At 40.3% G+C, this 22,473-nt stretch overlaps 2 protein-coding genes across 3 annotated transcripts; one reads left to right on the top strand and one right to left on the bottom strand.

The window, feature by feature from the left end:
• Nucleotides 1-2,351: 2,351 nt before the first annotated feature.
• med4 (mediator complex subunit 4) lies at nt 2,352-12,631 on the top strand. Of its 2 annotated transcripts, none has more exon segments than NM_001011218.1 (7): nt 2,352-2,423; nt 5,739-5,805; nt 7,535-7,705; nt 9,274-9,331; nt 10,891-10,977; nt 11,314-11,445; nt 11,760-12,631. In NM_001011218.1, coding segments are annotated over 7 exon segments (759 nt in total). In that variant the 5' UTR covers nt 2,352; the 3' UTR covers nt 11,933-12,631.
• Nucleotides 12,632-13,438: 807 nt separating this feature from the next.
• Nucleotides 13,439-18,306, bottom strand: nudt15 (nudix hydrolase 15). Its single transcript, XM_002935114.5, has 3 exons — nt 17,984-18,306; nt 16,902-17,098; nt 13,439-14,203 (listed from the first exon to the last, which is right to left on the bottom strand). Exons 1-3 carry the CDS (start codon nt 18,304-18,306, stop codon nt 14,049-14,051), a joined length of 675 nt encoding a protein of 224 aa, XP_002935160.2. The 3' UTR covers nt 13,439-14,048.
• Nucleotides 18,307-22,473: the final 4,167 nt, after the last annotated feature.

The following is a 22,473-nucleotide window of genomic DNA, read 5'->3' as shown; positions in this document are numbered from 1 at the left end:
ATTTTGGGGTCATCCAAAAAATGTTGCTGTTTCATTTGGGGGGGGCATTATTATGTTATTCAAGTTTGGGGGGGTGTAGTTCAAAGCTGTAAGAGTGGCAGCAGTTTGAAAATCTTCCCTGTCAAAGTCAATGGGAAAACTGGGGGGTTCAGAGCGGCGCCACAAAAAGACGGGGGGTGGGATCAATTAGAAAAGCACAAGCAACCTGCTCCGCTATAGGGCGAAAATGTGTGCAGAGTATGGGTGTTGTACCCCTAAAACTGTAGGAGGAGTAACGTTGGGGGGGCGCTAAGAATAAGAAGAACAAAAAGTGGAAGAATAAGCTGAAGTGGAAGAACAGTATGTTGGGTTTTTTAACCCAACATAATAATATAGTGTAGTATATAGAACTTTGTTATTTTACCCTCAAAGCATGCCTCAAATTACCCTTGTGATTTTAAAGGGAAATTGTCTCTTGCTATACAAAACCAATGTTCAACGTGAAGACGCCAACAAGCAAAATGTGTCAAACATGATGCACCAGAGAGTCATACCAGAGGGCACACACTGGAGAAGCAGTCATGCGTTTTCTTTGCATACCTCCCAACATTTTGAAAACGAAAAGAGGGACAAAAATATTTTTTGACCATGCCCATTTTTGCAACCACACCCCCTAAATACCACTCCAAGTTGACTAAATTTGGCAGGTTATTTAAAGTTTTAACACATTTCTGGAGGTTTTGGGGTCCTGTTTTACAGTTAGGTCCATAAATATTTGGACAGAGACAACTTTTTTTTATAATTTTGGTTCTGTACATTACCACAATGGATTTTAAATGAAACAACTCAGATGCAGTTGAAGTGCAGACTTTCAGCTTTAATTCAGTGGGGTGAACAAAACGACTGAAAAAAAAATGTGAAGCCACTAAAGCATTTTTTTTTAACACAATCCCTTCATTTCAAGGGTTCAAAAGTAATTGGACAATTGACTCAAAGGCTATTTCATGGGCAGGTGTTGGCAAGTCCGTTGTTATGTCATTATCAATTAAGCAGATAAAAGGCCTGGCGTTGATTTGAGGTGTAGTGCTTGCATGTGGAAGATTTTGCTGTGAACAGACAACATGTGGTCAAAGGAGCTCTCCGTGCCAGTGAAAGAATCCATCCTTAAGCTGCGAAAACAGAAAAAACCCATCCGAGAAATTGTTACAATATTAGGAGTGGCAAAATCTACAGTTTGGTACATCCTGAGAAAGAACGCAACCATTGGTGAAAAAAAGACCTGGACAAAAAGACCTGGACGTCCACAGAAAACAACAGTGGTGGATGACCGTAGAATCATTTCCAGGGTGAAGAGAAACCCCTTCACAACATCCAACCAGGTGAACAACACTCTCCAGGGGGTAGGTGTATCGATATCCAAGTCTGCCATAAAGAGAAGACTGCATGAAAGTGAATACAGAGGGTGCACTGCAGGTGCATGCCTCTCCTAAGCCTCAAGAATAGAAAGGCTAGATTGGATTTTGCTAAAGAACATCTAAAAAAGCACAGTTCTGAAAAAACATTCTTTGGACAGATGAAACCAAGATCAAATTATACCAGAATGATGGCAATAAAAAAGTATGGAGAAGGCGTGGAACAGCTCATTATCCAAAGCATACCTCATCATATGTAAAACAAGGTGGAGGCAGTGTGATGGCTTGGGCGTGCACGTCTGTCGGTGGCACTGGGACACTAGTGTTTATTGATGATGTGAAACAGGACAGAAGCAGACAAATGAATTCTGAGGTGTTCAGAGACATTTTGGTGAAAAGGGTGAAATTGCCCTTTAAGCTGCCAGTCTCAGTTCCCCTAAGAGACAAATGTGTGAATTTGTATTCTCCTGAATCTCATGGAAGAAATGCTCACGTTTTGTTTACCAGTGCATTAAATAGTACTTTTGTTTGTTAAGGGGACCGCACTGTGCCATCCATGAAATGCTGGAAAACAAGAAATGTGAGTGTCCCAATATGTCCTGCCACCATGTCTAGACATGCTTTGGCCAAATGCTGTGATCATGGCCGTTTGTTTGGCTGAGGACCATGAGTAGGTTTGTGAATGGCACCAATGTGAATATGACTGAAAGCTCATCACCAGGTGAGGGGGGGGGGTTCTCCAGCCTCCACCCATAGGCCCCAGTTCAGTGAATTTGCCGCAGCCGACATCTACATCACTGCCCAACTGGCATTTGCTAGTTATGTGAGTAGGATCGCTAAGTTCCATTAAATTACTCTAGATGGCGCTGTGAAAAACGTCTGCGCTTTTCGACAGATACTTGTTTCTCTTGATTCCTTCCCGGAACTGCTCGTTAGCCCCGCCTCTCTTCCATCCGCAGACATGGCTGTTCCGGAGAAGAGCACGAAGGAAAGGCTGATGTCTTTCCTGGACGACTTGGAAGTGCTGTCTAGGTGAGGGCGTTATGCGACACGGGCATTTTATTTCTCGGGACTGCACCTAATACTTTGGAGCCAATATTGTTTCTTGCGTGGCTTTCCAGCAGCTGCAGAGCCAAATGCTTGGCACCTTACGAGCAATGAAGTTCGGAATTCCACTGTGCGGGATTCTTTGTTATAATAGCGCTGTGCGCTTACAGAGCGTTGCCCTATTATCTGGCCACCTAAAAGCCCTGTAAGTTGGGGTTTGTCCTTCCTGCTGTTCTTACTGCACAGTGGGCCAGAATAATATCTGTAAAGGGCCCCGGTTGATGTATAACGGTGGGTGGGGACAGGCCATCCCATGGGGAATAGCAGTGGCGCACAGTGATACATATGGATGTGGTTTGGCGCATGAATACTTGTCTGATCTTCCTTCAGGTTTCTTTTAGGGTGGCACCACCCCTGGTTTCCGACTGTTTTATTAGAGCCCCTTGCTCCTCAAGGTGCTGAGGAATTGCCTTCTTCAAACCCCCCTTTCCTTTAGTCAAATGGCAAAGTAAGACCTGTTGCTATTGCTTCAGCGTTATATCAGTCATTGTGGGAAACATGGGATACACTGTAATGCACCACAAGGAAAAATGACACTTTATAAAAAATACATTGACTCATGTTGCAATTCTGTCATTGTATGGTAAGCTACACAGCAGTTTGGTGTACACTAGCTCCACTGCGCTACTCTGTGTTTTTGGAAAAGCAGACAGGGCTGTATTAGAAGAGTTCATTGATGTGGTACAGGAAGGGGGAGTGTGGCTCTTCAGGGCAACTACATTTTATACTTGGCTATTGAACTCTTTTAAAGGAGAAGTAAAAGTATATTCACCGGGGGTGCCAAAATTGTAGGCACCCTGATGTTATTATAATGTATGTATGTATATCTTTATTTACATTAATACAAACGGGGTTATTAAGATAATAACAGAAATTCAAAGGATAACAATATATACAAATAAATACAAGATACAGTTGCAATAAGTTAAGAGCCAAAGACACAAAAGTATGGAGGTCCCTGCCCCGTAGAGCTTACTATCTATATAGGAGGGTATTTTTAACTATAAGTGCTGTAGGTTACAGTGGGTGACAATATAAGTGCTAGTTCCCAGATCAGGTGCTGGGTGAGTGCTCCAAGAGGTAGTCTTTAAATTTATCTTTGAAAAGACTGGGGGAGGATTCTCTCCCGAGGAAATCAGGGAGGGCATTCCAAATGTAAGGAGCAGCAAGGCAGAAAGGTTTAAGGCAGGAAACTGCAGTAGTAGTGGGGGGTGCAACAAAGCGGTTGCTCTGCGAGCAATGAAGGAGTCGGCCAGGAACGTAGGGAGACACAAGAGAAGAGATGTAGTAAGGAGCAGAGGAATTGAGGGTTAAGAGAAGGAGTTTGTAAGATATTCTTTGTTTAATAGGAAGCCACGATAAGGACTTTAGCAGGGGAAGGGCCTGAACTCTCCTGGATGAGAGGAGGAGAATTCTGGCAGCAGTATTTAAAGGAAAAAGAAAGTCAAAGTCACCAAAATGTTAGGCACTCCCAAGTGACTTTGACCACCTACCTTTTACCCCGGGCTGGTGCCCCTGTGAGGAGGGAACAGCACCAGCCCGGGGTAGCTGCCGGCGCTTCCTTCTTCCTGATTCGCTGCGCGCGCATGCGCAGTAGAGTGAAAAGCTGAACTTAAACATTAAAGTCGGCTTTTCACTCTACTGCGCATGCGCCCACCGCTGGCATTTCAGCAACGGAAGCAGGAAGAAGGAAGCGATCCGCTCCAGGTACCCCGGGCTGGTGCTGTTTTCTTCTAACAGGGGCACCAGCCCGGGGTACGAGGTAAGCAGTTAAAGTCACTTGGGGGTGCCTTACATTTTGGCACCCCCAAGTGATTTTGCCTTTCGTTTTCCTTTAATATAGACCAGACCCAACCTTTCTTACTCGTGAGCCACAGTCAAATGTAAAAAGACTTGGAGAGCAACACAATTAAAAAAAATAACTACCTGCTTTGGGGGCACTGAGAGCAACATCCAAGAGGTTGGTGAGCAACATGTTGCCCCTGAGCCACTGGTTGGGGATCACTGATATAGACTATAGGGGGAAAGATGGGAGTTAGGGAGGTGGTTAGTAGCAGGTTACAGTAGTCAAGTCGGGATAGGATGAGAGCATGCATGAGCAGCTTAGCTGTTGCAGTAGTAATTGCTTACCTGAGGCCTGGGGTTCTTCTGTAGGAGCTTATTTGTTGCCACCTTATTTTGCTTCATACTTCTCTTGAGCCCTGGTTTGGGTGCGCATACATGGCAGAGTGAAAAGCTCAGTGAAACAACAAAACAGCTTGTCACTGTACTGTGCATGTGCACTGGCCAGGGGCCAACAAGAAGGACGAAGAAATGGAAGATGATGATGTGGTGCTCCTACAGATATCAGACCTCAGGCCAGAACAGTTTTTCACACACAGGAGCACCAGCCCATGGTATCAGGCAAGTGATTATCATCACTGGGTGCTGCTTAACATTTGGCACCCCCAGTGATTTTTAACTTTCATTCTTCTTTAAGCTATCATTTGACACAGGAAACCACAATTTTGGAAGTCAAATATTTTGTCTGGCTGTTAGATCCTCTTATATTTGGGGTCTTTTTATGACTGGAAACTGGCAGGTTTACCCCTGGTTTCTTCCCCTATTTTGGACATGAAGTCATTTAGTTGGGTTATGTAAAAAATGTGCATAAACACTATCCAAACTTTCAGAAATATATATTTTTTTACACATACCTGATTCCACAGATTGAAAGGAAACCATGATAATCTATCTTGACTTGTATAAAATCATTTCCAAACCCCACTTAAGGCCCCCATACACGGGCCGATAGAAGCTGCCGATATCGGTCCCTTGGACCGACTCGGCAGCTTATCTGCCCGTGTAGGGGCAGAAACGAGTGGGCTGGCCGACCGATAGCTGGCCTGAAATTGGCCAGCTATCGGTCGGCCAGGTTAGAAAATCCAGTCTCGCATCATAATGCAACCCCTACCTTACTTAGTTCCATTGTGCAGTGAAGCATTCTGGGACTAGAAAGTCCCTACTTTCCATTGTGAGTGGTGCACAGATTCTTTGGAAAGCAGGAGGACGTCAATTACCAGAATCCATCACTACACAGTGGAACAAAGTAAGAAAGGGGTTGACGGTCATGGTTTTCTTTCAGTCTATGCAATCAGGTGTGTATATCTGGTTTCAGTTAACACCCACTTATCTTTAGCAGAATACTTCAGAATTAACTTAAAGCATCTACTGATGTGAAACCTGTTGATATTGTTCCAGAGAACTTATTGAAATGCTTGCACTTTCAAGGAACCAGAAGCTCAGCCAACCTGGTGAAGAGAACCAAGTGAGTCTGTAGATATGCAGTTTTGATTTACAGATTATAGAATGAATATAACTACAAAACAGTTGATTGCATTACTATTAATTTTACATATGTTACATCGTTTATATGCAATTGACATATTGCTAGCCTTGATGTAGTCAAAGGGATATGACTAGATAAAGGACAATTTGCAGTGTTTACATATTGATGAAATATGATCTAACTGTATATGATAAATATGATTTATATTTGAAAAGTTGTAATTCCTTTTTTATCAGTAAAAATAATCATTTGAGCCTGTCGACTTCTCTCCCTATTTTTAGTTGTATATATACCATAAAATTAAGCATCATCATGATAATAATTATTCATTTATAAAGTGCAATGATAACATAATTCTATTATTAAACATTATAACAAATGGGGGGGGGGGTCTTATAATAATTTAACAAACAAGTTATCGAATGAAATAGGATTTGACAGCCCTGCTCACAAGAGCTTACTATCTAAATAGCTTATACTTTCATCTAAATCTATAGGTATTCTTTCTTTTCAATTCAAAATGTGGCAATAATCCATCTATGTGGCAAGAGGAAAGATACTGTGCCTCCTCATCCTAGTTGGATATAACAACCCCAGCAGTATTTGATAGACACCAATAGGTTGCATTTGACTCTGTCTGCCCTCTGTGCAGTGAGCTATGGTAATGGCTTTTTTGCTCTCCTTTTAAATGGCAACAGTGCCCAGCAAATGTAACTTTTATTTGTATTATGGCTTACTATTTACTGCATGCCCCACTGAAATAAGCCTGCTGTATAATGTGTTAAACCCCCCAATCTCCCCCCCCCCTTCCTTAGTGCCCACAATGCAGATATTTGCCATGAAGGAGGAATAGCTGTTATGTGGGCATCCCTTATTTAAAGGAATACTATCAAGGGTACCAATGCTGTTTTAAAATACATTAGTTAATAGTATTCCTCACACAAATCCTCTGCTGAAATATAGCTAGGTTCAGAGGGCAGGTAACTGAGCATGCTGTCGGGGGGTACATTCCTCCTGGATAGTACTAAATGCAGAACTCTGCTGTACTGGTCTGTGAACGAGTGCAAGAATAGAAGGGTTGGTAGGAAATTCAGGTAAGGCACTGCAAACTGCTGGATTAGAGTGCCTTCTGTGGTACAGTGTGTGAAGTCTAGATAGAGGAGGAGCAGCAGCAGAAAGTATGTACTGAGACATGCTCTGTTGTGTATGACAAGGCAGTCTTACGGAGTAGTTACATTCTGTGATTCTGTTCATGATTTTAGTAGATACACAGCATGGAAATAAAATTTACTGACCTGGTAGATAGCAAGTATTATCAGAAGCAATGTTATAAATGAAAATTATAATAATATATAATTATATTATAAATAAAATATATGAAGTTACAAATTAGCAACTTAAGAGGTAATGCAATAAAAGGTCTAAAGTTTGCCCACACCTAGTAACCAACTGCAACCAATCAGATGCTTTCATACCACTGACCAGTAAATATCTGCTATCTGTTGACTGGTTGCTCTGGGTTACTAGACAAAATGCAGACTTGAGACTGTTTATTACATTCCCCCATTTATTTGGTAAAATACATTGTTTACGATGTGTATTACATAACAGGCAAATGCATTTTTTAGTAGTTAGTTGTTCATCCTTGCATTACCCTATCTCTCTCAGGTAACTTATCACAGTACCCAATTCTGTCTGTTTTTGTCAGATTTTAGAGTTACTAATTCAGAAGGATGGGGAATTCCAAGAACTAATGAAAGTGGCATTAAGCCAGGGGAAGATTCACCAAGAAATGCAGGTTTTAGAAAAAGAGGTGGAGAAGAGGGACAGTGATATCCAGCAACTACAGAAACAGCTGAAGGAAGCCGAACACATATTGGTAAGCTCTAGAAATAAACAACTGCTGGCAGCTTTTTGTCGTCTGCTTATATGGAACAAGCATGAGTTGATTCTGAGTAGAAATTTTTACCTCCGTGCTTATTCCTAACTGAGTAATAATCTTATTCCTAACTGAGTAATAATTATTGTATTGTTTTTTTAGGTATCTTGGTCCCCAGTGTTGCTATACTTTGCTTCAGGAAATGGGTTGTCTTGAACCAAAAGTACTTTTTCCTATGTATTAGCAATGCAACAGCTATTAGGGGACTGACACAACACTTTTATTAATAACTCCACAGCAGACAATCCAGTAATCCACAATGCAAGAGAGTTCTCTACTCACTTTGAGATACCACGGCAACAATTTAAATTTTGATTCTGTGTTATTTTTTCTTATTTAAATAATTCATTTATGCCTCTTTCCATCCTGGAATATGGTGTCATATTATCAGAATGACAAGTGCATTTTCAAGGATAAAAATCTCCTTACTAAGGTAAATTGGTAAATAATGCCATGCAATCTGGGGAAAATACAGTACTAATCTAACTGCACGTTTCCACAAGGTGTCAGTAAAGGGGTAGTTAAGTATATACGTTCTCATTTTAAAAACTAAATTTAGTTCAGGTCCTAAGCTGAAAAGTAATCACGTGTTCCACCACTTATCATAACAACATGGCATTAAAACCACTGTTTAATTGGAGCTAGCAGAGGGATTCTCTACCCAAAAACTGTTTTTACAAAACAAAAGGAAATGTAATTTAAGCAATTAAAATATAAATTAATTAAATAAAGGTTTTACAAATATTTATTGCAGGTGAATGTTGTATTTGTTTATTTCTTGCTGTTCTTTGGGTCTGATTCTTAAAATGTATCAAGAGTCATTTATTTTTTAGGTCCAGGCTTCAGTTGGCTTCTGCTATATTGTTTCAGAAGTCAGTGTCAGGAATGCAGACAATATAAACCAGTTTTTGTTTGGAGCTTATCTAAACTAATTGCTGTGACTAAGGAACACTAAGTTAGCTTTCTTTAGAATAAAAATACATGTATTTGGATAATAAAGCTTCTTTTACTAATGTTATCACTTTTTGAATGTTGGGGTCATCTATATTAGTGGATGTCAAACACAGGGCTTTCAGATGTTGTTGAACTACAACCTTCAGCACTTGGTGGGAATTTTAACCTCCTCTCTTTGCCTCGTATAATTTTATTTATACAGTGCTACTTTTCACTGAACAATAAATGAATAGAACAAATAGGGGTATTTACAATAACAAATACATAGGACAGTTGCAGTACAGACTAAGAGCTAAGGGCTCTGGCACACGGGGGAGATTAGTCGCCCGCGAACAGGTAGTTAATCGCGGGCGACTAATCTCCCCCGTGTGCCAGAGCCCTAAGTGTCAGAGACAAGAGGTCCTTGTCTCATAGAGCTTACAGTCATGCCTGTACTAGATTTTCAATGTACTGAGTTATGCTTTTCATATTCTGTTATATATGAATACCTAGATTCATTAGAATACTGTAAAAAGTGTGTTTAATTAAAATTGTGTTATTTCTTTTATCCTAAGGCAACAGCTGTCTACCAAGCTAAGGAAAAACTGAAATCAATAGATAAAGCAAGGAAGGGTGAGTGTGGAAGATTTTCATGAAACTAATGGCATAGTTTTGCACAAGGAATTATTCTAAAAAACAATATAACATACATAGGCCCCCACTGAGGTTCAAAATAGGCACTGGCATTTCAAGTACACAGATTCCAAACTGCTTCCCCCCTCCCCAGCCCACCAAATAGTGACTGGCATCTTACAGCAGCCCCTCTGAGATTTGCATGAATCCAAATATTTCCAGTCTGGGCCTGAATATACATCTATTTTTGCCCAACTGAAACTTAAACATTTTGGCACTCCCCAGTGAGTTTACATTTCCTTCTCCTTTAAATTTGCTTGAGTAGTGGAGAATTAAACCAGAAGGAAACTCCTGTTAGTAGAAAACTGTACCAGCCCAGGGTATTTCTGTAGAGGTTCTTCAGCACAATCTTTCTTCCTCTTCTCTCTCCTTTTCACCAGAGCACGAGTGTGTGCACTAGAGTGAAAGAGCTGGCTTTTAGTTACTAAGTTTGGCTTTCACTCTACTACACATACGCCCGCCCATACCAGAACAAAGTGTGGAAGACTTCGAATAAGATGGCAATGAGGATCTTTTGCAGAAATACTCTGGGCCAGTGCAGTTTTTAGCAAACAGGAGCACTGGCCCAGGGTATCAGTGATTTACACTTTCCTCCAAGCAGTTGGACCCCATTTTGTGCACACAACTCTAAACTACATTTTTAAATCTATTTTAACCCTGACTAATTTGATTGGAAAGCTCATAAGCTGTGCAGATATTTTTTAGGTTAAAGTAGAAAAGTGAATTTCCACTTTCAATAAGTTAATAAGAATAATTTCTTGCCTCTTGATTGATCCGTGTGTATTTCATAGGTGTTTAGTTTTACAAGGTTGGTCAGGAAAGCCTTAATCTTTAAAACCTATATAATAAACATTCAGCAAAAATGCTTAGTAATATGTTAATCAATACACTTCCTGGCTCTGTGACCTGCGATACAGATTAGCAACATATCAATACTGACCTTTGGCTTATCTGAGATTTACTGGGATCTGATGTTACTACATGCTCTGCTCAGTATAATTTTTCACACATTTTTAGCTTAGCTTACCTACAAGCAATTCAGAGCATACTAAGCATACTGGTCACCTGTTGAAAAGAAAACATCTTATTGGTTGCTATGGGTTACCGCTACTGGGCACTTAGCAACTTTTATTACATATGGGGATTAGTGTTCATTTAAAGTATGTCAAACCCCATACAGTTTTCTTTAATCACAAGTGTTGATACAGATGTTGTCACCTGGACTTTAATCGCTGGCTCCAACGTGGATTGACACATTGCACTGATCCTATACCTGGTTGTTTTATGCCCTCGTAAACTTCCTGTGATTGCTACACACAAGTTTATTTTATTTTGAACAATAAACTATAGTGTTATCATAGTGGAGTACAACAAATTATTAGTTGTTCTGACAGTTTGGTAAAAAAAAATTCTAACTTGTCATCAAATTGTAGTAAGTTAAATAATAAAAGGTTAGAAGTGTAAATGTTCTAACATTTTTTTCTTTAAATGTTTTTAAGGTGCAATTTCTTCTGAAGAACTAATTAAGTATGCCCATCGGATTAGTGCAAGCAATGCTGTATGTGCTCCTTTGACTTGGGTGCCAGGTAATTACATATTGCCAGTGTTTACTACTCCAGTTTATGTGCTTTATTAGTCAGAAATAAAAAGAACGTGTGGAGAGGCCAACTAAGGAAAGACCATGGTTTGTGTTCTCTTCTTCACAAAAATTAAATGGGACTTAGTCAGTTAAACTCAATCTTTCTAAAGTTGATGTTAACTCCAGCAAAATTTTAAACTTTAATTGCACAGCGGTGTGTAAATACAAATTATTTTACAGCATGATGTTGAAGTAGTGATGTGTGGTGTATTTTTACCATTATTTAACACAACTTTAAATTAGCCATTGTAATTTGATTTTCCTGTGCACAATTTTATTTAAGGTGATCCTCGAAGGCCTTATCCCACTGATTTGGAAATGAGAAGTGGCCTTCTGGGTCAGATGAGTAACCTGCCTACTAATGGAGTCAATGGACATTTGCCTGGAGATGCACTGGCTGCTGGACGACTCCCAGGTAATATAAAAGAACTTAAAAATTCACATGATTTATTTGTCCCAGTTCCTGGAATCCATATAACATTAAAAAAAACATCTTTAGTCTTTCCATATGTTGCTAAATCACAAATGGGAAGCTCACAGCATTCTGATTGCTGCCATAAGTAACACCATTGAAAATGCTTTGTGCCATAGCCCTTTAGGGACAAAGAAATCAACTTGCATGTAATAAACATTTGGCCTATTTGCTTCATATCATTGTTGTATTGGGCCTTAGTAGTTAATGTGTTCAAATAATAACTAAACTCTTTGGGAAATCACTTTTTGTTTTAGATGTCTTGGCTCCTCAGTACCCATGGCAATCAAATGACATGTCCATGAACATGCTACCTCCGAATCACAGTAATGAATTTTTAATGGAATCCCTTGGGCCCAACAAGGAAAATGAAGAAGACGTTGAGGTCATGTCCACAGACTCATCCAGCAGCAGCAGTGACTCTGATTAAATGAGGGCAGAAAGTTCACAGCCACTGGAATCCAACCACTAGCTCTGAGATGTGTATGCATGTTACCTAAGTGGCTTTAATTACTGAAGACTGCCATAGTCATGAAAGCCATGGACTTTTTTGTCAAGTACTTGGAATACTGAACTGACATTTTGTACCAGTATTTTTTGTGATTTGTTTATATATATATATATTTTTGATAATTTTTTTTATAAGTGTTTATTGTTTAAAGGAAGATGTGTTATCCTATCCTAGTTCATTATTTGTGAAACCCATGAAGTGCCTGAAAGGGAGGCCAGCATGTGTTTTGGCACAGTGCTGTATATTGAATGTGCTAGCTTTCTGCTTCATTTGCTTTTTACTTTCTATCAAAATGTTGTTGTTCCATTGAGAAGCGCTGATTATTGGGTTTGGTACAAATATAAAACTCTTGTATATATTTTCAATGGGTTAACTTTTCTTAATGTGTCTGTTGTAAATAGTATTTTGCTAGGTTTATCACTGTGTATAATGCATATACATTGTTGTGTGCATATGTATTTATAAAGGCATTGACATTTTCTAAGAATATGTATATTGCCACATGTACATAGGGGTATATGTATATATAATATCATGAACCATGCTTGTTTAAACCTTCTGTGGGTTATTTTTCTCCACATTCCCCATCCAATTAAACTAAGACTTTTGTACTCAAAATCATTTTAGTATTTATATGTAACTATTCTGATTTTCAAGGATAACTGTATTGAGAAGGCCTGAGCACGGGATGCAGGCAGGGGCGCTTCTGCCATGAGGCGAGTTGAGAAACTCGCCTCAGGCGGCAGAAGCGCCCCAGTTACCAGGGGCGGCAAAAAGCCCCTCCTGGTAACTTTAAGAGCCGAATTTCCGGTTTTTAAACCGGAAATTCGGCTCTTCTAGTGCAGAGAGCGCAATTGCACTAGCGATCTCACCCCGGACCTGCTCCTGCGCTCAGAAGGTAAGCGCTGGGGAGCGGGGGGCGGCATCCAGGAGCCGCCTCAGGCGGCGATATGTCTAGAATAGCCCCTGGATGCAGGTCTAGGCAAACATAAAGTTATCAGGCATTTATGTGTGTCCTATATTTTTTCTTGCTTAGATATGAATGATGTAAATACTTTTATTGGAAAATGTTTTTTTGTGGTTTCAATCTTAGGGCCTTCTCCGCAAAAGGTGGCTGCCTTGATTGCTGTACATCATTTTGTTGGGGAGGAGCAAGGTCCTATTTAAATCCTCCTGTTATATCATGTAAAGCTATTGCCCACTACAATTCATCAGCATCACATCTGGCTGTCAGCTTGTGGCTTTCCATCTAAGGGAATGATGTGTGGCGTTTTGATTCCTGTTCCTGCCTCTATTAGTTGGCTCAGGCAAAGATTAAGTGTTTAATGCCATTTTACTTTGAGCGATTTTGTTAGGGTTTTCTTTGTATGGAATGCCTTTCTTCAAAGACCAGTAACACAAAAAAAACAAAAAAAAACTGGAGTATTAATTTCCATCAACATACCTGTTTAATTTATCTGGTTATTGTTTTGTACGTGCCAAAGTCATGTACTTTTAGTACTTGCTTACCTTTCTCCTAGCAGACATTGTATCTCACACTGTTTTTTATGTAAAATGTTTTCTAGAAATCATTCGGAAATTCTGTGCACAAAATTGGCCACAGAAGTAACATGCTCTCTTAGCAGGTATAGCAGAAATGCAAATTGCTAGTAATCAAGGGTGGGTTAGAGTACGATGGGAACTGGGGATGCACTGTTAAATAAAAGCATTGTTTAATCCCTCAATATTGGCATATGATGACTGCCAAATTACACCCAGAAGTGGCAAGCAATCTTTCTAGTCAAGATGTTCTAATGAACAGATAATTAAAATGTATTGATTAAATTGATGAATTGGTAATTTATTGATATTCTTTGGGCAGACAAAAAAAAACAATGAAAACTTGCTGCCAGCCAGCCAGATTATATTTTCAGCAGAAGGGAAGATTTTGAATGCACTAGACTGCATATATTGCCCACATGAGATTGCCCTTAACCATCAGTAAATACTTAATACCACAACAATTATAGTTCTGTCCAGGCTTCCATTTTCCAATTTAGCACTGAAACGAAGACTTTTGCTCTTTGTTGTGTGGGTGGAGGTGATTAAAATCTTCTGAGAATGGATTGTAACCTTGCTGCTTCAGACAACACAAGGCCCAGAACAGCTGATCATTTGAAGGAAATTCTTCCCACTTTACCCAGTTCCATCCTGTGTGACAAAAAAAAAAAAATAGTTGTACCAATTCTTAGAAAATAAAAATAATTATTGTAGATCTTTGTTGAGGGGCTTTTTGGCCACAAGGTAAGGTGACCAACTTTTATTCAGCGCATAGCTGCCCACAGAAGTGACATGTTGTTTTTATGTTTTGTTTTCTAATAGTGATGCATTTTGTTTTGTAGAAAGAAAACTTGTCCTCCTGCCTTTTTGACAGGTGAGCAATTTGCATTTTCTTTAATCTTTGCTGGGTTATTTTTAATGTCCTTTAAAGAAGACATATCATATAAAAATTAAGAATGTACCCGTGAATTATACTCCTCTAAACAAAAAAGGATTGTGCTTAAAAATAGTTGCGTTTTGGACTGATTTATTGAGAAATTCCCCCAAAACTCTACTGGTGCTGCCCATTCTCTGGATGTGCAGGGGGGCCGGCGGCACTCAGCACACTGCACTGTAGGATAGGAACCAATCAGCAGCTAGGCTGACCTGATAGGAAGCCTGTCTTTGCTTGTGTGACTGCAGAGCTGTGATTGGCTACCCCCCTCCTGCTGTGCTTCTGGCAGAGAGTGTTAGGACAAACCCACCCTACATTTGGAACACTGACAGAGACCTGAGAGGATCTATAGGGAGCTCCAATAAAGGGGCCATTTTTGCAGACAGTATTCAATTTTAGCCCAAAGTGAAACCAGCACCATATGTTATTCATTATTGCCTACAAAATGAGGGTTTTTTTTCTATTTATCCAATATGTCTCCTTTAAAGGAAAAGTATAACAAAAAAATTAAAAAAAAAAAAATCTATTCTACCCTGCCCCAATAATTGCCCTATCCTGCAAACCATTTATTATTTTGAATGCCGTAGTACAAAATACCTGTTAAAAGTTGGCTTCCGGTCATTTGAAGAAAGGCGATACAGCGATGCAGGTGAAGTATCAGGGGAAGCGTCCACTATGTGGTGATCGATTGATTGAGCCTAGCCTTCCTTCTGTATAGGAAGCAGTCAGGCTAGGCTCGATCAATCGATCACTGCAAAAAAATTGTGTTACTTTTCCTTTAATACCTTAGCCATCATGTATAATGTAATGCTAAATGTATAAATTATGTTTTCTTTAAAAATTGCCTATAGTTACCTATAGTGTTTCCTAGGAAATATCCCAAGAAAAAACACAGTGCCATAAGCCTTGTGAAATTGAGGGAAAGCTTTGTAGCAGGATTTTCATTTAGCCTTTCAAATAGACAGGGGAAATAAATTATGGCTTTTTGAGCCCTGCAGGCAACAAAGTGGCTTGTGTGTTATTGCCATAAGACTCCACACTGGTTAACATGGTGCCCACAGAGAGGGAGGACTAGGTACTAAAACTCAGAAACCGAAGCACTGGAATCCAAATAACCCTGTAAAGGAAGCACAACCAGCTGTTGAAGCAAAAAAATACTACAAAATCTTTATTGTGTGGGTTGCCATACTTGACTTGTTTCATCCTATAGGACTTAGTCACATATTTACTAAGAGTGGAGATAAATCTCACTGGTGATGTTGCCCATAGCAACCAATCAGCAATATCACCTACAAGCTAGAAATCAAAAGCAAAAATCTGATTGGTTGCTATGGCCAACATCACTGGTGATATTTACCTCCAGTCTTAGGAATAACAGGCGTGTTTACTATTGGCAGATATTATAATTAGATGAGTTATATAAATATGATCAGAAGTATTTACAAGCCTATACTTGGGATGAAACATGTCAGGCACAATTTTTATGTAATAAAAATTTAGCACAGTGTTTTGTAAGCTCTTTATAGGGGACCAAGAAGTCAAGAAGATCAGATTTTAAATGAATAATGCTCTTCACTTTAATTACAACTGGTTAAATAGGTTTTACTATAGTAAAGAGAATAGGAGAAATCCGCCCATAAGATCATAGGGGAATCCTGTTTTTTCTGTTGTTGCTTTAACTGGTTGTGCTCACTCTATGGTAATATTCTAAACACACATGAATATATTATCAAGGGCTAAACCCATGCTGGAATGTTTAGTTTAGCAATATCATAAATGGATTAGTAAAGCAACACTGATAAAACTTTCCCCAGCTGTCCAGAGGAAAGGCTGACAGACATGGCACTGGTAGGAAGGATTCTTTTTAGAGTATAGACACAAGGAGCAGCTAGTAGCAGATACTTGGTGTGGCTACTAAAACAGACAATGCTGATCAATTACTGATAATTACCTCTACGTGTGTTTTAGCAGAGGCAATTCTCAGTATTGTCTATTGCAGGGTATTTTCTGGAGTTTAGTAGCCATGAAAAAAGTAGCTGCTACTAGTAGCTCAGTGTGTCTTTACCAGGGGCTGGCCGAGCCGACCGGGTGCCCTAGGCAACCCAGTCGGCCACCTTGCCCCTGCACCTGTATCGCGCACCCCTGTGTGTTTGGCGCGCATGCGCAGTTCGAGCGCGGAAAAGGGGGGGGGCAGCGGCGGCGATCTAAAGCAACGCGAAACGGATTGCAGACTAGGGGTAGGCAGGAGAGGCTCCTGCCTGGCGCCCCCCAATTGTTGCGCCCTAGTCAGCTGCCTCTTCTGCCTACCCCTTGTTCTGGCCCTGGTCTTTACCCTAAATACATTTCCATCTTTTGGCTGCCTATGCTGGAAAGCTGTGGAGTGCTATATTCAGGATGAAAACAGAATATACTTACCTTCATTTTTTTCAGGCTCCATGTTTACTGGTTCAGATGCGTAATTTATATCTACTTCCCCCTTCATTATAATTGTTATGTAATGATAATTATCCTTCAGACTAACTGAATTTACCACTGATGCAAAACGGGTGTTCTTAAGGTGAAGTTCAGCTTCCTCCAGTGTTTCTCGCTCTGCACAGGCCTCCCAGCTTTCACTGAAATGTTAAAGACTGTAGTTAGCTTTGAAACTTCAATAAATATAATATAATATATACATATATATATATAATATATAGATAGATAGATAGATAGATAGATAGATACTTCCAGTTAAACTGACCTAACAAGTAATGCATGTATAATGACATTAATTGTAACATTGTTTTTTTTTTTCCATAACCTTTTGTATGCAATTTGCAAAGATGTGTTGTAATACCTAGTTTTTTTTTCTCAGAAAAATAGGCTAATTGTTAACATTTGACTTTACATTTTTTTGCTTTGCTATGTTATTAGAACACAATGAATAAAAAGTATCCTGTGACAATCAAACGGGAATAAAAAAAAAAAAAAAATCACATGTAGCACAGTGGCTCAGTGGGCAGCATATGTGCTTTTGCAGTGCTGAGGTCCTTAGTTTGTACCCAAGCAGGGCACTATCTGCAAGGAGTTTGTATGTGCCACATGAGTTGCCTTTAAGGCACCTGAGGGTCAATGCTGCTAAGCTTCCCTAGGCGTGGGACTTCAAGTACCTATATTGAAAATAAGCTGCTGTGGATAGGCAGAACCACAATGATCAGCACCTCTTCTCTGACCTAGGATGCCCCATGTGTCCTAAGCTTATACTGGTACTGGACACCATAAAATGTTAACGACAGAAAGCATTTAGTGTTATACAAGTTCATCTTCTATTAGCAGAAACGACTCAAGCTACAATCTGCACATGCGCACTTGTTTAGTTTAGCAGGTAACGTTAGCGCCGCAAATCAACTTCCGGGTGTACTGTGCTGCATGCCTCAGTGTGACCGGGAAGCTGTAAGCTTGTTACAAGTGCGTGTTCATGGCTCACGCAGCGCAGAAGGGTTACTAGTTCGTGCTCTCACCCAAATTCTAAATGTCCACCGGGAAGCTGATACATCCCGGTACCCGGCGATCCATTTCCTTTGCGTCTCCCCAGAAGGACGCAGCCAGGGTGGGACGGGCTGGTCACAACGACCCCAACTCCCACTCCCGGCCTTTTACTAGCCGCTGGCTGAGACATTATCTGCTGTGTATAAGCAGGCAGGCAGGAGAGACGCTGGACAGGCGCTCTCCTTTGTGTCTGTGATTGGCTGAGACCTATGAGGACGCGAGAAGCCAGAGAGGATGTGGAGCTGTCGCTTTTGGTGAAAAATGAGAAGCCCTTGCTGATAGGGTTGCTTACCATGTCTTTCTTTTAGGGGTTTGAACACTTACAGGTATGGGATTCGTTATCCAAAAACCCGTTATACAGAAAGTTCCAAATTATGGAAAGGACGTCTTCCATGGACTCCATAATAAGCAAATAATTCAAATTTTGAAAGCTGATTTGCTTTTTCTCTATAATAAAACAGTACATTGTACTTGATTTCGACTAAGATATAACTAATCCTTATTGGACGCAAAACAATCCTATTGGGTTTATTTAATGTTTGAATAATCTTTTAGTATCTAGAATGTAAATTGCCATTGGGATGGCATACGCAGCGCCGCGATTTGCCAAAGTAGCCTTGAGAGGGAACTCATCCGGAAAACCCCATTTCCCGAGCTTTCTGGATAACAGGTCTCATATCTGTACAGGATATTTACCTGGTTGGCTGTGTGTTTGGAGTAATAGTCCAGAATATCGCCAGTGAGCACAGGAGAGATAGCACAAGTCCCAAAAATGGGTCCCCATTATGTTAAGGGTGGATTTCCCTTACCAGGGCAAGGTCACACAGCTTAAATAAGCAAAGGCTGGCAAACTGCCCGTATGCTTATAAAATGTTGTGCCTGCACATGGAAGCATTAAATTTGCCCGAGTGTGCTGGCACAAGTAGAATTTTTTAGTTGCAGGCTGACAATCTGCCCTGTGTGACCTTTTCCTTATCCCGCTTTCATGTTTTTAAAGGACAAGTAACACCAAAATATGAAAGTATATAAAAGTAATTACTGTATCATGTACTGCTGCCCTGCACTGGTACAACTGGTCTGTTTTCCCCAGAAACACTACTATAGTTTATATAAACAAAACTTATGGCTGTGTAGCCACGGGGGCAGCCATTGTGACCCGTGCCTTTTTTCCAGCTTTAATGGCCCCCATGGCTACACAGCATTATTTATATAAACTATAGTAGTCTTTCTGTAGCAAACACACCAGTTTTGCCAGTGCAGGGCAACAGTACGTTATATTATAATTACTTTAAAACACTTTCTTATTTTGGTGTTACTGTTCCTTTAAGGCTGACCTAAGTTCCGCGTAACTGCACTTGGGCGGATGCTGTACAGCAGTGATCCCCAACCAGTGGCTCGGGGGCAACATGTTGCTCCCCAACCCCTTGAATGTTGCTCTCAGTGCCCCCAAACCAGGTAGTTATTTTTGAATTCCTGACTTGGTGGCAAGTTTTGGTTGAATAAAAACAAGAATTACTACCAAATAAAGCCCCCTGTAAGCTGATAGTGTGCATAGAGGCTCCCTAATAGCCAATCACAGCCCTTATTTGGCTCCCCCATGAACTTTTATGATGTTTTTGTTGCTCTCCAAGTCTTTTTACATTTGACTGTGGCTCACTGGGATAAAAGGTTGGGGATCCCTGCTGTACAGGCACGCCTAAGGATTACAATTCATGAAGAGTTTCTCTTATGCCACTGTGATTTCACCTCTGCACCTTGCTCTCATTGATTACTAAACCTCAGGAAAGTAAGGTCATATAGCAGTTGTGTGATATGGGAAGTAGGCAAACAGGACATTAAGTGGAGAGCAGCTAGAGATTACATTATATACATTGCGTCAATAAGTACTTAATGCAGAGTAATGTAACTAATGTAAAATGCAGCGCTGCAGAGTGTTCAATTGAACTGAACTATTACTTTGGCTCCTAACTGCATGGGATTTGTGCGTAAAGAAGTTTTAGTCTGAAACCTTCAACTACTAACATAATGCCCATTAGCCGTTACAGATATAATTCATGGGTGGAGGCTTATGTTTAATAAAAGTGAGTGCTATTCCCCCCCCATTACTCCAAAATGCGGAGATTATCAAAATGGGTAATGGACCACAATGTATTGGGAAGGGATCCTCTGTGGCTTTGCCCTTTGCCCTGTCTTCACACACATTCAGATAAACCAGACATGTGATTTACTCATTCTTATCACAAAAGCTGAAGGACTCCCCCACAGTGGCTCAGCAGCGATTTCATGATAACCAGGTACTTTCAAGTCCTGGCAAAAGTTACCTGGCCAACCAGCTCACATAGTTTTTCACACCACTGTATATAGTCAAATATTTGCCCCCTTCCTGATTTCTTATTCTTTTGCATGTTTGTCACACTTAAATGTTTCTGCTCATCAAAAACCGTTAACTATTAGTCAAAGATAACATAATTGAACACAAAATGCAGTTTTTAAATGAAGGTTTACGTTAAGGGAGAAAAAAAAACTCCAAATCTACATGGCCCTGTGTGAAAAAAGTGATTGCCCCCCTTGTTAAAAAATAACTTAACTGTGGTTTATCACACCTGAGTTCAATTTCTGTAGTCACCCCCAGGCCTGATTACTGCCACACCTGTTTCAATCAAGAAATCACTTAAATAGGAGCTACCTGACACAGAGAAGTAGACCAAAAGCACCTCAAAAGCTAGACATCATGCCAAGATCCAAAGAAATTCAGGAACAAATGAGAACAAAAGTAATTGAGATCTATCAGTCTGGTAAAGGTTATAAAGCCATTTCTAAAGCTTTGGGACTCCAGCGAACCACAGTGAGAGCCATTATCCACAAATGGCAAAAACATGGAACAGTGGTGAACCTTCCCAGGAGTGGCCGGCCGACCAAAATTACCCCAAGAGCGCAGAGACAACTCATCCGAGAGGCCAGAAAAGACCCCAGGACAACATCTAAAGAACTGCAGGCCTCACTTGCCTCAATTAAGGTCAGTGTTCACGACTCCACCATAAGAAAGAGACTGGGCAAAAATGCCCTGCATGGCAGATTTCCAAGGCGCAAACCACTTTTAAGCAAAAAGAACACTAAGGCTCGTCTCAATTTTGCTAAAAAACATCTCAATGATTGCCAAGACTTTTGGGAAAATACCTTGTGGACCGACGAGACAAAAGTTGAACTTTTTGGAAGGTGCGTGTCCCGTTACATCTGGCGTAAAAGTAACACAGCATTTCAGAAAAAGAACATCATACCAACAGTAAAATATGGTGGTGGTAGTGTGATGGTCTGGGGTTGTTTTGCTGCTTCAGGACCTGGAAGGCTTGCTGTGATAGATGGAACCATGAATTCTACTGTCTACCAAAAAATCTTGAAGGAGAATGTCTGGCCATCTATTCGTCAACTCAAGCTGAAGCGATCTTGGGTGCTGCAGCAGGACAATGACCCAAAACACACCAGCAAATCCACCTCTGAATGGCTGAAGAAAAACAAAATGAAGACTTTGGAGTGGCCTAGTCAAAGTCCTGACCTGAATCCTATTGAGATGTTGTGGCATGACCTTAAAAAGGCGGTTCATGCTAGAAAACCCTCAAATAAAGCTGAATTACAACAATTCTGCAAAGATGAGTGGGCCAAAATTCCTCCAGAGCGCTGTAAAAGACTCGTTGCAAGTTATCACAAACGCTTGATTGCAGTTATTGCTGCTAAGGGTGGCCCAACCAGTTATTAGGTTCAGGGGGCAATTACTTACACACAGGGCCATGTAGGTTTGGATTTTTTTTCTCCCTAAATAATAAAAACCCTCATTTAAAAACTGCATTTTGTGTTTACTTGTGTTATCTTTGACTAATAGTTTAATGTGTTTGATGATCAGAAACATTTTGTGTGACAAACAAGCAAAAGAATAAGAAATCAGGAAGGGGGCAAATAGTTTTTCACACCACTGTATTGCTAGTTACTAAACTAGCCACTAAATTACCCTAAAGGTTGACATACACAGACTGATGTCTGCTGACTAAGTGGCCACTAAATTATCCTAAAGATTGACACGCACAGGCTGACATTAGCTGACAAATTGGCCACTCCAGACTCCCCCCACATCCTCTGCACCACCCTTGACGTCATCTGCCTTGCCCCTGCTGTCAGTGTCTCGACCCTGGAAAGAAAAAAGGTGACAACTGTGAGGAATATTTATTTTCTGTTATATGTATGGGATCCATTATGCAGAAATCAGTTATCCAGGAAGTTCCAAATTATGGAAAGGCCAGTTCGCATAGACTCCATATTTCCTTTTTTTCTTTAATAAGTGCGTTATCAACAGGATTTCCTTTTCTTCTTTAATAATAAAACAGTACATTGTACTTTATGGTAACTAAGCTGCATGAATCCAGATTGGTGGCAAAGTAATCCTATTGGATTTATTCATGTTTAAAGGAGA

The sequence above is a fragment of the Xenopus tropicalis genome, chromosome 2, assembly GCF_000004195.4.
Source record: "Xenopus tropicalis strain Nigerian chromosome 2, UCB_Xtro_10.0, whole genome shotgun sequence".
In the NCBI taxonomy this organism is placed as follows: domain Eukaryota; kingdom Metazoa; phylum Chordata; class Amphibia; order Anura; family Pipidae; genus Xenopus; species Xenopus tropicalis.
This window is presented reverse-complemented; position numbering and strand designations above follow the sequence as displayed.